This window comes from Nicotiana tomentosiformis, chromosome 2 (assembly GCF_000390325.3).
Source record: "Nicotiana tomentosiformis chromosome 2, ASM39032v3, whole genome shotgun sequence".
Taxonomy (NCBI): Eukaryota; Viridiplantae; Streptophyta; class Magnoliopsida; order Solanales; family Solanaceae; genus Nicotiana; species Nicotiana tomentosiformis.
This window is the reverse complement of record NC_090813.1, coordinates 189,164,677-189,181,184: the sequence shown is the minus strand read 5'-3', so window position 1 is coordinate 189,181,184 and position 16,508 is coordinate 189,164,677. Positions and strand designations below refer to the sequence as shown.

Below are 16,508 nucleotides of genomic sequence, written 5' to 3'. Positions count from 1 at the left end.
TAGGCTGCTCAGAAATGTCAAAACTAGGCGACATACAAAACACATTGTACTTCAAATATGGGCAGTTAAGGGCTCAAGTTTGCCTCCACACTTAAGCAGCAAATGCACGCAAACACATATGCCAATTAGGAGGCTGCAGAATCCAGAATCTTAAACCTATAGACATGCTTTCTAGGCGATTTTTGAGGTCAAAGTATGCAGGCAGTTTTAGATGCAGGATGTTGCTCACAGACAGAATTATTCAGGTATTACAAACTGGTTATTGCAAGTTTTAAGTTACTAATCCTATATGTGTTATGCCTAGGTGATCTGCGCAGTTGAGTATAACAAAATCTGCTGGGAAAAGTGCCAGAATTATTCGTACATGAAGCAGTATTTGAATGGTCTAGTATTAACTAATTATAGCGAGCAATTATTTCCTATAGACAGGATCTCTAACGCACAGCACTTTAGAGCTTATTTTATCGTCATAACTTAATCCTATAAGCATATTTTCTAGGTGAATCATGTCAAATAGAATAATTGGTAGACAGGATCTCTAACGCACAGCACTTTAGAGCTTATTTTATCGTCATAACTTAATCCTATAAGCATATTTTCTAGGTGAATAATGTCAAATAGAATAATTGGAATCCTATAGGCATGATTTTTAGTAGGCGATGAGAATTGAAAGAAACATCAATGACAATTAATTCCTATAGGCAGGTTTTCTAGTAACATGTAGCAGAAAGAATAATTGCAGTATTTGAATACATATTTGCTAGCAGATAGTGTGTGTGTGCTTCCCCCTAATGACATGATTTTTATGGTGCACATAGTGATTGAACAACATATATAGCAAATAAATTACCAATCCCTATAGGCATGTTATCTACCCATTTTGCATGCGAATATTAAATTCTACCCATTTTCCCTTTTACTAACTCCCTAACTGTTTATACAAAAGTTATTACAGGGCCGATAATGAGTAAAAATACAAATGTTATACAGCAGTGACAATAGGCCCACAGTAGGCTCAACATGAAATACCCAGCATTGTCTGGGCCTTCAATAACTCTCACACAGCATACCCAGGCCTCTAATATGGAGCCACACAACCCCAGAATCCATAAAGGATCCCAAAGTCAATTTATTCAACCATAGCACCAAGTGTTGCACCATTTAAATCAGCCAATTCAGGTATACAACAGATAACATGATAGAATGGGATGAATAGAAGTAGTTTGAGATTTAGGGAATGACTAAGTACCAAGCCCTAGTGTGTCAGAGTTCACAAGGGTCTCAATTGGACCCCGAGCAGTGCTCACACTAGGGAGGTCAATGATAGAACCTATGTAGCCTTGGATTTCAGCCGGCTAAGAATGAGAACTCAAGAGATCCTAGGTGACAAGTGAAGGATAGTAAACCAAGGTTGAGAGACAAAGCTGAGGGGATACAAACATAGTCAAGTTGAGCACATAAAGCAAATTATCAAACAGGCCTTAGGGCTTTAGAACAAACTTAGCAAAGAAGGACAAGTTCAACACCTAGTGCATAAGCAATCACACATTAGCATAATAGGCTTGCAGGATTGGTGAAGGTAGCATACACAAATTCATAATAAAGGAAAAGGTTCAAATTATGCTAAGTATAGGTCCTAGTATTACAAGAGAGAATCATATTAATTGGCAGCAGAATTTAGACATGATGAGAACAGATCATTGCAACTACTTGGAAGTCAAGGAAGTCAAAACATGATAGAAGCATACTAATAGAGAACACGATCAAACATGCTATATAGGCAGGATATCATCACAGCAATTCAGAATAGGGTAGAAAACAGACTTATGCCATATAGTGGGTGTACACATTCATGCTTTTGAACACAATCAACTAGTCGACTAAAAGGGGTACAAATTATGTAAGTAAAGCATGTTCAAGTAACAGGATTGATAGCAAAATTAAACAACAAAGAGATGCTAAAATGCAAAGGTCCTAAACATCAGTAAGTTGCAACACATAGGCTAGATGAACTTGAAAGGAATCCAATTTGCTCAAATCAAGTTTAGGCATGCTTTAAACTATCAACAATATGAAGTTAAAAGTTAAGGAGAGCTAAAATTGAAGTAAAACAGACAGAGTTGCACACGAAAACAACCCAGAAAACTCATTAAACTAACGAACTTCAGAGGTGAAGACTTATGCAAAATGTAGATACATGGGGACGAAATTACAAAGGTCCAGTAACTCACCAGTTAACGAAGAATAGTAAAGAACAAACTTCCACAAAAACCCAGAATCCCAATGCGTCAAAGTTTCCAAGAGTTTCGATGAACTCAGGGCAATACTCGCACCAAGAACAGGTTGAGTAGCAAGGTGTTAATGGCCTTGGCTTTCAGCCGGCCAATACAGAATACAGAACAAGAGAGTAACAAAAAACCCTAATTTTTAATGAAGAAAATTGATTCAAAGTTCGTCTTAAAGGGGACTGGGGGGTTATATAGTGACAGAAATTGGAAGAACAAATATGGAAAATAATCAATTAAACACAAAATAGGGAAAGAAAATCAGTCAAATTTAAGCAGGAACAAGGAAAGTCACATGCATAGCCTATTCCGAGTAGAAATAGGTAAAAAATCGGACAAACCCTAATTGGCAAATGGTCAAAAGATTTAGCCAAGAATCTCGATGAATCGAACCCACACGATCCTATTGAGAGTGTATACAAACGGATTTTCGTCTGAATCTTGTAGGTTGAGGATGATTACACTTGATTCGGAGAGGCAGTACTTGCTAAAATCGGGCAAGTACTAAGTAACACCACGAACGCGTGAATGGTAACGAGATAATACAAATAAGGTAAGCAGATCGTGGAAAGAATTCATGTTTCAGACGGATTTGGAGAGTTTTAGGAAGGCGGCTAGGGTTTTGCGGAGAGGAGAGGAGAGTATACAGGGGCGGCATCTCAGGGGTAATGGGGGTTAGGGTTTCTTGTTGGATAATTAAAAAGGGAGGGATTGATTGTGGGCCGTTGATCTTAGAGATCAACGACCAGGATTTTGAAGAAGGATTGGGGCGTGTTAATTAAACAGGTATGGGTGGTGGGTTGCTGGTGTTGGGCTGGGGGTTATTGGGCTAGAATATTGGGCCTTTTGGTCCGAAAATTAGTTTAAAAATTGGGCCAGCTCTTTTAAATAGAAATTAAAAGGGAAATAATTTAATAAAATATCTAAATAAATATTAAAAATTCTACTTATGCAAATTAATACTTTAAACAATGATAGAAGACTATAAAAATGTAAAAAAATATTTTGACCCTAAATGAAATGTCAATTGCAATAAGAATGCAAAATATAGGCTATTATTGTAAATTTATGTGAATAGCCTAAAAATATAGTTGTAATTATATAAAAATAAAGTAAAAATATTTCAAAAAATGTATTAGGGATGCAAATAATAATTTTAAGTGATTAAGTCATCACAAATAATTTAAAAGGGTAATTACTGAATTTTATGTAAATTAATGCAAGAAAATTAATTTAAAAGCTCTAAAATTATGGAAAATTATAAGAAGTGCTTGTGTAAATCTTGTAAATTAAATAATAATATGAAAATTATATTTTGAAAATATATATATTATTTAAAAAATATATGAGGGCAAAATTTGGTATCAACAAGTACGACTTCATGGTGTCCCTATATCTATTATCTCGGATATAGGTGCTCAGTTTACAGCTAATTTCTGGAGGTCCTTTCAAAAAGGATTGGGGACTCAAGTAAGTCTTAGTACAGCATGTCATCCCCAGACAGACGAACAGGCTGAGCGTACTATTCAGACACTTGAGGATATGTTACGGGGTTGTGTGATAGACTTCAAGGGAAGTTGGGATAATCATCTGCCGCTTATTGAGTTCACGTGTAATAATAGCTATCATTCTAGTATTCAGATGGCTCCATACGAAGCTCTTTACGGACGGAAGTGTAGGTCGCCTATAGGATGGTTCGATGTTGGGAAACTAAGTTAGTAGGACCAGAGTTGGTACAACAGACAATCGAGAAGATTAAGCTTATAAAGGAAAGGCTATTTAGCAGCTCAAAGCCGTCAGAAGTCTTATGCGGATAATCGACGACGAGACTTGGAGTTTCAGGTTGACGATTGGGTATTCGTAAAGGTATCACCGATGAAAGGCATTATGAGGTTTGGTAAGAAAGAAAAACTTAGCCCTTGGTACATTGGACCATATAAGATCATACGTAAGGTAGGCCAGGTAGCATATGAGTTAGACTTTCCTTCTGACTTGGAGTCTGTACATCCAGCCTTTCATGTGTCTATGCTTTGTAAATGTATTGGAGATCCTTCTAGAGTCGTGTCAGTTGATGATGTTCAGGTCACAGAGCAGCTATCATATGAGGAAACTCCCATTACTATACTAGATAGACAGGTTCGGAGATTGAGGACTAAAGACGTAGCTTCGGTGAAAGTACTTTGGAGAAACAAAAATGTAGAAGAAATGACTTGGAAAGCTGAAGAGGACATGAAATCTAGGTATCCTAACTTGTTTCCTCTTCCATAGGAGGATCCGACTGAGACATCACAGCCTTAAGGTACGAGTATGGATTCTTGTGTTAATTATTTTCATTGGTCATGTGAGGCCATTTTCGTGATTGATGATTGTGGCAATATGTGGCATTGAATTATTGAGTTTTCTATAGGAAGGGCTGATAGTAATACTGTTACAAAGGCGACTCTGCGAAAATTTATATAGATCCCGGGGAGTTAAACATTCGAGGACGAATGTATCTAAGGGGGGAAGGATGTTACATTTCGCGTTTTCGTACGTTAAAGTTTCGTCGTAAGTTAATCGATGTAGACTCGGGAATGAGATTATTTTTTAGGTTATAAGCATTTATGCTATTTATAACAGGTGATAAGTAAGTGCCGTGAAGATTATAGGGTAAACGAATCAAAGAAAATGAGTTTCGTTGAAGGTTGTCAATTTGGGATAAAATACGGTCTGAGCTATAATACCCGGTATTTATGTACTAGTGTCATACAAGGTACCACATGACCATGATAGTAAGGTGTATAAAGTATGTTAAAAGTGAGTAGTATTTTAAGTAATTTGAGATAATTTTTAATTATGTGGTTAATTGGATAATTATTAATTTTTAGTGGGAGATTAACTAAGTAATTAGAATATTTGGATAAGCTTAATAAGCCTCCCAAGTGGCAGCAAATGGGGTCTTACTCAAAGCCCAATTAATGACTCTTAATTCATGTAACTTGATGGCACATTTAGAGAATTTTGTGGCTAAGTCATCATATAAGTGGGGTCCACACCCACTAGGATAAAAGACCTCTTTAATTCACAAAATGAAGATGTTTATATCTACAATGTCATGGAGGAAAGCTTCAGCAAATTCATACGAGATTATATTACATAATAGCAACGGGATTTGCAATTCTAAGGGAGCCCGGTTCCTTTCTCAAGAATATCATATGAATTTTTTCCTACTTCGATCTCGTTGTTGCGTGACGTGTGTTAGAGGGATTGTCAAGAGAATCAGTTCAGGTATGTTAAGGTTATCCCTTCTTTCCTTTTGGCACGATCCATACGATACAAACGAAACGAGTAAACGCACAACTTTCATAAATGCCTTTATTCATAGAAGCACCAGGGGTGCCTATGTTCTTGATTTCCCATGTGTCTTATTATATCTTTTGTTCATAGGTCTCAGAAAAATACGTAGTTGATAAAGTTTATCTAAAGACATATTGATCTTATGACATTCCAAGAAATCTTATTAACGTACTTCTTATGCATTTCATTCATTTGTACATGTACATTGACCCATGACCAGATGGAGTTATATATGCATATATTATATGTATATGGGATATGAAAAAAGGTTACGACGTTATATACGCACCACCACCTGATCAGTTGGTATACGTTGATGATTTCGCCAACAGAGGCCAAGATGATATGATAGGATGCCCTCAGAGGCTTGATGATGTTATGTATACATATACATATGTATGATATAATATTTATACGCATATGCATGATATTATAAATGTTTCAGGATTCACAAAGTTATTTAGACTTACAGGTGGAATTCTTTACTCCATGTTTCCTTTATGTCTTTTATGTACTGATTTTCATGCCTTACATACTCAGTACATCATTCCTACTGACGCCCCTATTTCCCGGGGCCTGCGTTTCATGCCCACAGGTGCAGGTAGACAGGCTGACGGTCCCCCATCTTAGGATCCTTGCTCAGGGAAACTTGGTGTGCTCCACTTGATCCGGAGTTGTTATTAGTTTTGGGTACGCTATTTTTGTATGTAGATATGGGTACGACGGGGCCCAGTCCCATCCTTTATATAGTTGTACACTCTATTAGAGGTCTGTAGATAGTCATGTATAGTTGTCTATAGCAGCCTTGTCGGCTCGCCCTACCGTATTCCGCATGTATATGTATGTACGTTTTTTGGATATATTTTCCTCACGTATGTTATTCACGTGATTCAGCAGTTTATTAACAGATGTTATTCATGACCTACCCTTAATTCATGTTTATATCTTGACGCATGTTTAGGGGTGTTCGCAGGTAGGACTCAGGCACTCGTCATAGCCCATCGGTTTGGGTCGTGACACTGAGGCAGGTGCGTCTGGCAGTCATCCCGGCGCGCACCCCTGATACTCCGAGACTTAGTGGTGAGCTACTTTCCGAGTCCGTTCTGCAGCACCCGAAGTCTCTCTTTTGTATTTACTTTTCTGTCTACTCTATTTCAGACAGTAGTTTAGTATTTTTTGTATATTCTACTAGTAGCTCATACACTTGTGACACCAGGTCTTGGAATTATACTAGTAGACATTTGATGGTTTTTTGAGAATTTATTTCACCACACCTGTTCTTATATTTGTTTATACTTTATTTTATTAAAATTTCCACCCTTAATTACTTACTTAATAGATAAAAATCAACTATTTTGAAATTGTTAAAAAGAACAAATACATGGTTAGTTCACCATTGGCTTGGCTTGCGGCGACGTTGGGCGTCATCACGGCTTATATGAGAAATTGGGTCGTGACACCTTAACATATAAAACTACTCCAAATATAGTAATATAAGTCACGGACAACTCTAATTTGCATTTCCCAGCAGATTTTTTCCCCTTCCAATTATTGATTTGATACACAAGAATATCAATTAATAAATTCTTTCAATGTTATTAAAAAATAGAATCCAACAAATAGATTCAATAAAAGTGTCAAGTGGCTTGTTGTTATTACGCCACTTTAGCTTAAGCTTCACTACCTTCATTTTTAATATAATATAAGACTATTGTTTGATATTGGAAATTTACTAACTTGCCCTAAATAGTATAGTAGTAGTAGTTTCAAAATAAATTGAACCAAGTTAGGTTGGTGTAAACACATTGTAAATCTTGCCTTCTATTCTCACACTGCACAAACTACCAACCAAAATACACTGTAATTTTTTAATTCTCATTAAAACTGTCGAAATCACATACATAAATTTCCCTATGTTATCAAACTTAGTCAAAAAAAAAAAATTATGCGTGTGATAAAAGCCAAGCAAATTCCTATGTTATCTTCTTTGAACTGTAATCTCAAGGCCGACTGCTATCTTCTTGACCTAGCAGGTAAATGCTATTTTCAGTTCCATTACAATCATATGTGAATCTTTGATTATTTCGATTTCAATCATAGTGTAGATTGGTTCTTTCCCAGAATCTGAAACACATCAAGATTTATTCTTTTCTGTTCTTTTACTTTAATGTTAGATGATTGGAGCTTCAATCAGGGGAATTTTTAGGTACTCCAACACATTGTACCTTTTTTTTTTGTGATATTAAGATTGGGTTTTGGGGTTCGCTCAAAGTCTTTAATCACTATAGTGATTGAGTTATGGGAGCTCAAGGGATGTAGGGAAATGGGAAAAAAACAGTAAGGGAAAGATTGAGTCACAAATGAAGTGAAATTAGGAGAAAAGTTTAGCAAATTCACTTCATTGATGGAGCAATATCTTTAAAACTATAAAGAGTATAGGAAAGATCAAGAACTAGTGGGGATGGGGATGCTTATAATATGTCTCTAAGCTCTTGTAGGAATGGAAAATGGTTGTAGAAACTCAGGGTATACACACTCGCGTGTCTATTTCCTTGGCATGTATCATATTCTTGCTCTGAGGTTTACTTCTTTGGCATTCATCACACTCCTGCACTTGCACCATCTTATTGTTTAGGCTAATTCAAAACTGGCTTTAGTTTCTATTGAATTGATTTTCTTTTTTGATTTAACCATCCAGTATCCAGTATCCGGAATCCACTGGCCCAGCTAATTCGGATTTCGCCCCGAGTAAGGCCCAATTAAAGGGGAAACATTCCCTACTAGTTTTTTCCATTCTTAGGTATCGAATTCGAGACCTTTGGTTAAGGGTTAAGGGGTCCATCCATCCTCCACACTCCATAGTGGTCCTATTGAGTTTGAGTGCGCACCAACAACTGAAGCATGCATGAATTCTATAAGCTGTTTCCTGTGTTTCCTGCGTTTCCTGCGTTTCCTGCGTTTGCCTGGCATTGCCACCCATGTCTTTCCTTGATATTTGAGCTCCCTATCCTGAGGAGTTACATGAGAAATAGGATGTTGATTAATGCTTGGGTTGTAATACCCTTGATTGTGTCATCATCTAGCCATAGTCTTCTATGACTTCCGTATCCATGTTGGTTGCCACTTGTTTATAGCGTTGCAAGTAGAGTGTTCTACAACCCTTACTGATTGTGCATCAACTGTATCATTCTCATCTGTTTTTCCATATTGGATCTCATAGCTTAGTTCCAATAGTTCGGCCAACCCTTCACGTTGAGATAATGTTTGCGTCCTTAGATACTTTAAGCTGAAATGATCAATCTTGATGATAAAATGAAACAGGTGTACATGTTGTCTACATTTTATTACAGCTAGTGAGAGGTCTATGAGCTCTTCTCCATAGGTCGGGAGACCTTGATGTTTGATGCTAAGTGCTTGACAAGGAAATGTAATAGGTTTCCCTTCTTGCATCACCACATTATGCGTCCTTTTACTTTTTGTTATGCACTTTTACAATAGAGGTTTTGGTAAAATCCGGAGTTGTGCCTATATCATGGCCTTTTTGAGGTCTAGGAATACAGTGGCGGCTTCATGGGATCCGTGCAGAAACATCCCTTCTTCAGTAGGAACAGTAAGGGGCCTGCTGACCAGTCCATAACTTCAATTAAGTCTTCTGTAATAGAATATGAGGTCAAGGAATTCGATCAGCTCCTTGATTGAGAGGGCAATGGCCAATTGTGCTTTCTTTTCTCCACTTCTGCTAACTTCTTTCAAGTAGCTACTTGCTTGGCTTCAAAGCCTTACCGTTGCTTCACTACGGTCAGTTTCACTTCTTCCCAAAGTTAATATATGTCCCAACTCCCAAGTGTCCCGTGGACTTCTTTGGCGGCAAGTGATGCCCCTTAGCCACTCTAGCACAATCTCAAGTGCCGAATGATCTGCAAAGGAGAAGCTGCAGGCTACAACATCGAGGAAACATTTCTCTCATACTTTCTAGAGAGATTGTTGTGACTCTGCCATGTAATAACACTTTTAATAAGCTAGAAGTGCTTGATGAGGCGATCAGAGATTCTGCTGCTCTGAGGTACTGATACGTTGAATTCATTATGGACTGAGGTTTCACAAGAAAAAAAAAAGAGCATAGTTTGTATGGTAGGATTATTCAACTTGTTGTTTCAGTCTGCTATGTGGTTTGATGTTTTTAGCTTTGAATTGGAAGTTTCTAAATGTGATTTTTGAGCTTGGCATCAAGGTAGGCCAACTGTGAAATTTCGTTTTGCTGTAACGTGTTTAAAAGTCAGTTCACTGATTATATTGCTAATGTATTGGTTAACCTCTTTGACACAATTTTGTACAATGTTTGGCTGAGAAGAGATGTCGGCCTTTTTTATTCAGAAGAGTGTTATGTAAAATGCTAGCAATTTACTTTATGATTCTCTTTATTCTAGAGCTAACGATTCAAATTGCATATTTCAAGTTGACGCCAGCCAACAGTAGTGCACCACAATCATTATTTGCTGATAAAAATAGATGCAAGCTTGGTGGTTATGACTGCACTCTTTGAAGGTCTTCCCAATGCTGTTGCCCTTAGGTGCATTGCACGGGTTCCGTTCCACCTTCATCCAAAGTTAGAGCTTGTTTCCCATTCCTGGAGAGCTGCCATTCGAAGTGCCGAACTATTTAAAGCGAGAAAGGAGGTCAACTCGTCTGAAGAGTTTTTATGTGTATTTGCATTTGAACCTGAAAACTTATCACAGCTTTATGATCCTATGCATGACCGTTGGATTACTCTCCCTATTCTCCCCTCAAACATCAGTCATCTTGCTCGCTTCAGTGTCGCTTCTACTGCTGGAAAGCTGTTTGTTTTAGGCGGTGGCAGTGATGCTGTGGATCCATTGACAGGTGACCAAGATGGGATTTTCGCGACTGATGAGGTCTGGTCATATGACCCTGTAACACGTGTATGGAATCGGCGTGCATCTATGATTTTCCCTCGTGCCATGTTTGCTTGTTGCGTGTTGGAGGGGAAGATAATTGTTGCAGGGGGTTTTACTAACTACAGGAAATCAATATGTAACGCGGAAATCTATGATCCAGAAAAGGATGTCTGGGTTCAATTACCCGATCTCCATCACGCGCACAATTCCGCATGCTCAGGAGTGGTTGTTGGCGGTAAAGTTCATGTCTTGCATAAAGGTTTATCGACTATTCAGGTTTTGGAAAATGTCAAGCAAGGTTGGACCGTTCACGAGTATTCTTGGCTCCAGGGTCCAATGACTGTCGTTAGGGAAAAGCTTTATGTTATGAGCAATTGGTTCATTTACAAGCAGGAAAAAGAAGTAAGAGAGATGGTAGTTTCAGCATCTGAGTTTCGTAGAAGAATTGGGTTTGCTATGATAGGGCTTGGAGATGATATTTATATAGTTGGAGGGGTTAATGGACCGGAGCATTGGAATTGTAACATCAAAGTGTTGTCTGATGTTGATGTATTGACGCTTGGAAATGAGAGGTTGGTGTGGCGTAAGGTTGCTCCAATGACAAGGTGCAGAGGGACAATCCTTGCCTGCACACAGCTGAGAATTTAGGACATGCATAATGTGGATGAAATTCAATGCAGTGTTTTAGGGTAAGTGCTACAATGAACAATTGACAATAAAACGGCTACTAGTTGTAGCACACAGCGTACTGGTGAATAGGAAAAACGAATTAAGATTACTAATGACGGATGGAAGTTAGAGGGTGAACGTGTTAGGTGCCTTCTCTCCTTCGCCGTAGACTGAATATGATGGGAATCTTATCTGAAACGACCTTTGTGAGCTGTCTCGGCTTAGCTATTAGCTGTCTAAAAGCTATGGGAAATAAAATCCCATGCCAGAAACGCGGAAGAAACGAGATGTTCAGCTTTCTTGCACCCTGCTTGCCTAATGTGTAAATCCTATTGCTTTCAGCTGCTGAGTTCTTAGAGGAATGAAGTTCAGTTCGTACTTTGAGAACTATGAGATTTTAACATCTATTTGCATTTGCATTAATGAGCACTATAGTGCTAAATACTTGGTTACTTCAGTCCTGCTTTCATTGCTTAAGGGGCATTATTTTGTCGACTGGGCGTAGTTGTTATTGTTTTTGTTGTCAATCTTCAGTCTATTGGTGTATATCTCGGTTAGTTTCTCATTATAGCAGTTAAAGTGCGTATTCTGTTGCGTCCCAAATTCCACTTGGTGCGGTTAAAGATTGACCCACACTCGCTCAAAAATGAGTTTAACCTGTCTACGTCTGCATTGTTACACAATTATGAGTCATATATAAGATTGAAGTTGTAGCGGCCACAACTTATAATCAGTGTTTTAAAAGGCGTTTTCGGGGCAAGTCCTGGGGGTGAGGCGCACCGAAAATGCCCTGAGGCGATGGTGCGGAGCGAAAGTCTCAAGAGGCATACACCCGGGGCGTTCAGGGCGTACGTCCGGGCGTTAAGGCGAGTTTTTGCAGTGAGGCATAAGCCCAAGTAGGAATGGCAGACGGTGCGGGGCGATGCGGGTGCAGGGCGGTTTCTGTCTTAACTCGCAAAATTTCAACCCGCCTCGCCCCGCCCCGCATAGCACTTAAACCAGCGTTCACCCGTCCCACACTCACACCCGCGTCCACTTGCCCCGCCACAACAGATTTTTTTAAAAAAAAAAATTGTCTCTCCCTTTTCTTTTGGCCAGTAGTTGCAATCATAATTCATAGTGCCAAAACTTGATTTTCTTCATCTATGTCTTGTTTTATTTAAACAAATTTCACTTTAAACATATAATGCTAGACAAAAAATTAAGTTTTTCATATGTGTGAACAGATTTCAATCAAACAAAGGGATTCTCTGTTTGACCGAAAATCAGTCCTATTAATTACCGAAATTAGTCCTATTAATACTCTTCTTTACCAAAACGTTTGACAACCCATTTAATTACATTCAATACACATTTCTCTTCTACATTAATGTCACAACCAAAACACATGTACGAATCCTCCAAAGGAAAGTAGCACTATATAGTTAGAAAAATATAATTAGATTAATGAACATTATAAATATTTTGTGCATCTGTAAACTTAAAGTTATTTCCATAAAAATGTGTTTGTTCCAATATCATAATAGTATATTTATAAACATATATGTTATGTTATTTGTACATAATATACATAAAAAAAAAAATATATCACATATACGTAGTATATATTTCGCATGTCAAATATACTTAAACTATATATAGATCTCATCAAATGTATATAATTTATACATTAAATACACATAATACGTATATCGAATATGTATATTTGTTTATACGTCATATATACAAAATTATACATTGAATACACATAAAATGATTTCGGTATAAGCAAATATACATAATATATTCACTATATATAATATACATAATTAATATATATATATATATATATATATATATATATATATATATATATATATATATATATATACACACACACACCTTCGAACACAGAATAAAAATGTGAATTTATTTAGACTATTTGCATAATGAAAAATGAAAATTCTAGCAACAATATGTTAGGGGAACTTTTATAGATATGGTAAGTTTAGATTAGTGACGAGAGAGAAATAAGATAAATTAATATGGTTCAAAATTAATTCCTTAAATTGTGGATTATGTTTAAAAGTTTGAAGAATACTAAACGTATATGTTCTTTAAAATTTTTGCAGGTTTCATGGGTTAAACAAATAGATTCTGAAAACACACATCTCAAGGGGAACCCAACAGTCAAAGAAGATTGGACGTTTTAGGTTTTAGTTCAATAAATTAAAATCTCACCCCGCGACCCGCCCCGCCCCGCATTAATCTTTTTTATAAAAAAACTAGAACTCGCCCCGCCCCGCCCCGTAACTATACCGTCCCATTGCCATCCCTAAGCCCAAGTGACTTTTTCAAATTAAAATAAAATTTGTTGAATAAGTCCTTAGTATTATACCCAAAATCTCAAAAGTCAGCTTGTAATAATCAAAAGTTTTAAAAAGAACTGAAATATCAAATTTAAAAGTCAAACCTTTTTTTATTGCTAGAAACCCTAATTTATGGTCTTTCTAATTCTTTATCTTGTCTGCTAGTCTGTTAATATCTCCCAAAAGCAATGAACAATTAATTTTTTAAAATATTATTTTTTGCAAATCCAAAGAAAACTCAATTTTCCTCCATAGCAACAAGTTCAAAGTTCAAATTGCAGGTTAATCATCCTTTTTGCTCCTTATGTAGAAAACTTTATTCTTTTCAACTCAAGTTGTTTGTGCTAGTAAGTAGCGTACAAGGATTATTTTGACTAGTTATTAGTGGGATTGAGCAGATATATATATATATATATATATATATATATATATATATATATATATATATATATATATATATATATATATATATATATATATTTTTTTTTTTTTATGTAATTTTACCTATTTAAAAATATTTAATGTTTTATATTATTTTATTAAATATTAAAGATTAAATACCCATGAGGCTATTGCCCCGTGCCTCGGGGCTTACGCCTCGATGAGGCATATATAAAACGTCTCGCCTTCCGCCCACGCCTTTTAAACACTACTTATGATAATGCAATTAAGTCATGAATACAATTGTGCTTCAATTTCAAATAAGTTAAGGTCGGCTATATGAATCCTGATAGACCATGTTACTCAATTTAAATAGCCCATGCCAGTATTATGCAAATGCATGTAAAAAATAATATAAGTTCTATATAATTTCTTAACGTATCTATATTATATTAAAAGCACGAAGGCCCTTAATGAAACATTGTTCGCCTTTTTTACCCTTAGAAAATAGAGTTCATGCTAGACAAAATAATCATTTAATTGTTTTCCTTATAACTAGGAGTATGAAATCAAATAAAATTTTAACTATTAAATATTTTGTTATTTTAACCATGTAAGAATCCTTACCTGCACGTACATTGGTACCTAACTTTCTTTATTATTATTTCCTTATATTTATGTTTTGCACGTACCCTAAATAGAAACAAGTTATATAAAAGAAATTTGTTTTTGAGGGACTCATTGTTTCAATGGTATTTGATGGAGTTGCATCCGTTTATTATATGATCTTTTGCGCATCTCGACCGAGTGAACCCAAGGTAATTTGCTAGAATTTATTTTTTTGTATGATGATGTAATGACCCAATCGGTCATTTTTACTTTTAGAACCTTATTTTTCTAAATAAAACTCCTTGTATATGCTTTTATAAATTTATGACTTGCGGGGATGGTTGGTTCGGGTTTGGAAGTGTTCGGGTTGAAATCGGAACACTTGGTTCCTTAAGTTGGCCTTAAAATGTTAAGTTTGACTTCGGTCAACATTTTGAGAAAACGACCCTGGAATAGAATTTTGATAATTCCAACAGCTCTGTATGGTGATTTTGGACTTAGGAGCGTGTTCGAAATTTTATTTGGAAGTCCGTAGTTAAATTAGGTTTGAAATGACTAAAATAGAAATTTAAGTTTGGAAGTTTGACCAGGGAGTTGACTTTTTGATATCGGGGTCGAAATCCAGTTCCGAAAGTTTTCATAGCTCTGTTATGTCATTTATGACTTGCATGCAAAATTTGAGGTCAATCGGACTTGATTTGATATGTTCCGGCATCGTTTGTAGAAATTGAAAGTTTCAAAATTTATTAGGCTTAAATCTATGTGTGATTCGTGTTTTTATTATTGTTGGATGTATTTTGAAGACTCGACTAAGTTCCTATGATGTATTAGGACTTGTTGGTATATTTGGTTGAGGTCCTGAGGGGCTCGGGCGTGTTCCGTATGGTTAACGGATCATTTTTTGCCTTGGTGAGATAGCTGATATCTGCTGCTGCAATTTTTCTGGTTTTCTCTTTCATGTTCGCGAAGAGTGTTCTGAGCTGGTGAGATTTTTGTTCTACGCGTTCGCGGAGAAGAGTACGCGAACGCGAACACGAAGGGTAGGGCAGTGTGTGCATCGCGAACGCATGAGTGACGTCGCGTTCGCGAAGGAGAGTGAGGCAGCTGGGAAACCCAGTCTTTTGTTCTACGCGTTCACGAGGTAAGGGACGCGTTCACGAAGGTCTGAGTTTGCAAAGCTTCGCGTTCGCGAAGAGGAAAGTTGGGCAGCACATTTTTGTGCTTCGCGAACGCGAGGCAAGGGTCGCGTTCGCGAAGAAGAAACCACTAGACAGAATGTTTAAGTTCAGAAAATGGTCGTCCTATTTTTCATTTTTAACGATTTGGAGCTCAGATTGAGGCTATTTTTGGGAGATTTTCAGGAAAAAAAATATCGGGGTAAGTGTTATTAACTCAATCTTGGTTAGATTACCCGAATCCATCACTGTTTTTAACATTTAATTGATGATTTAAGTTGAAAAATTTTGAAAACCCTCTTGGATAGATTTGAGGATTTGAGGGTCGAACTATTATTGGAATTTAGTTATTTTGGTATGGTTAGACTCGTGGTTGAATGGACATTCATATTTCATAACTTTTGCCGGATTCCGAGACGTCCATTTTTGAGTTAATTTCAGATTTTTATTGCAAAATATAGTATTTTCTTATAGAATTAATTCTATAATTTTTGTTGACTGTATCGAATTAATTATGACTGGATATGAGTCGACCGAAATCAAAAAATCGAGCAAAAAATATACTACTTGGTTAAATTGGAGCAAGTCGAGGTAAGTGACTTGTCTAACCTTGTGTGGGGAAAATTTTCCTCTAGGCTTGGTATTGATGTGATTATTGAAATGTGTTGAAAGTCGTGTACACGAGGTGATGAGTATATACACGAGCTAAATATGAAAGATTATATTTTTAAATTGTGTAGATCACTGTTGCGCATTTATTAAATTATTTTATCTTGTTATATTCTTCAT

The 16,508-nt window shown here is 36.7% G+C and overlaps 1 protein-coding gene and 1 long non-coding RNA gene across 5 annotated transcripts; one reads left to right on the top strand and one right to left on the bottom strand.

Annotated features, from left to right (window-relative positions):
* The first annotated feature begins 7,436 nt into the window (after positions 1-7,436).
* Positions 7,437-11,701, top strand: LOC104103617 (F-box/kelch-repeat protein SKIP30-like). Of its 4 annotated transcripts, none has more exons than XM_009611530.4 (2): positions 7,437-7,654; positions 10,088-11,701. In XM_009611530.4, the coding sequence occupies exon 2, from the start codon at positions 10,148-10,150 to the stop codon at positions 11,183-11,185; it is 1,038 nt and encodes a 345-aa protein (XP_009609825.1). In that variant the 5' UTR covers positions 7,437-7,654; positions 10,088-10,147; the 3' UTR covers positions 11,186-11,701. The 4 variants fall into 4 exon arrangements, with proteins under 4 accessions (XP_009609825.1, XP_033513949.1, XP_009609824.1 ...); XM_033658058.2 differs by having other exon boundaries at positions 10,078-11,701; XM_009611529.4 differs by having other exon boundaries at positions 10,049-11,701.
* LOC138906797 (uncharacterized) lies at positions 11,296-11,841 on the bottom strand. Its single transcript, XR_011414453.1, has 2 exons — positions 11,609-11,841; positions 11,296-11,541 (listed from the first exon to the last, which is right to left on the bottom strand). It is a non-coding gene; the product is annotated as an uncharacterized lncRNA (long non-coding RNA).
* Between the last annotated feature and the right edge of the window lie 4,667 nt (positions 11,842-16,508).

Excerpts from the sequence above, each read along its gene's own strand:
- LOC104103617 (XM_009611530.4), top strand. The coding sequence starts at position 10,148 with ATGACTGCACTCTTTGAAGGTCTTCCCAATGCTGTTGCCCTTAGGTGC.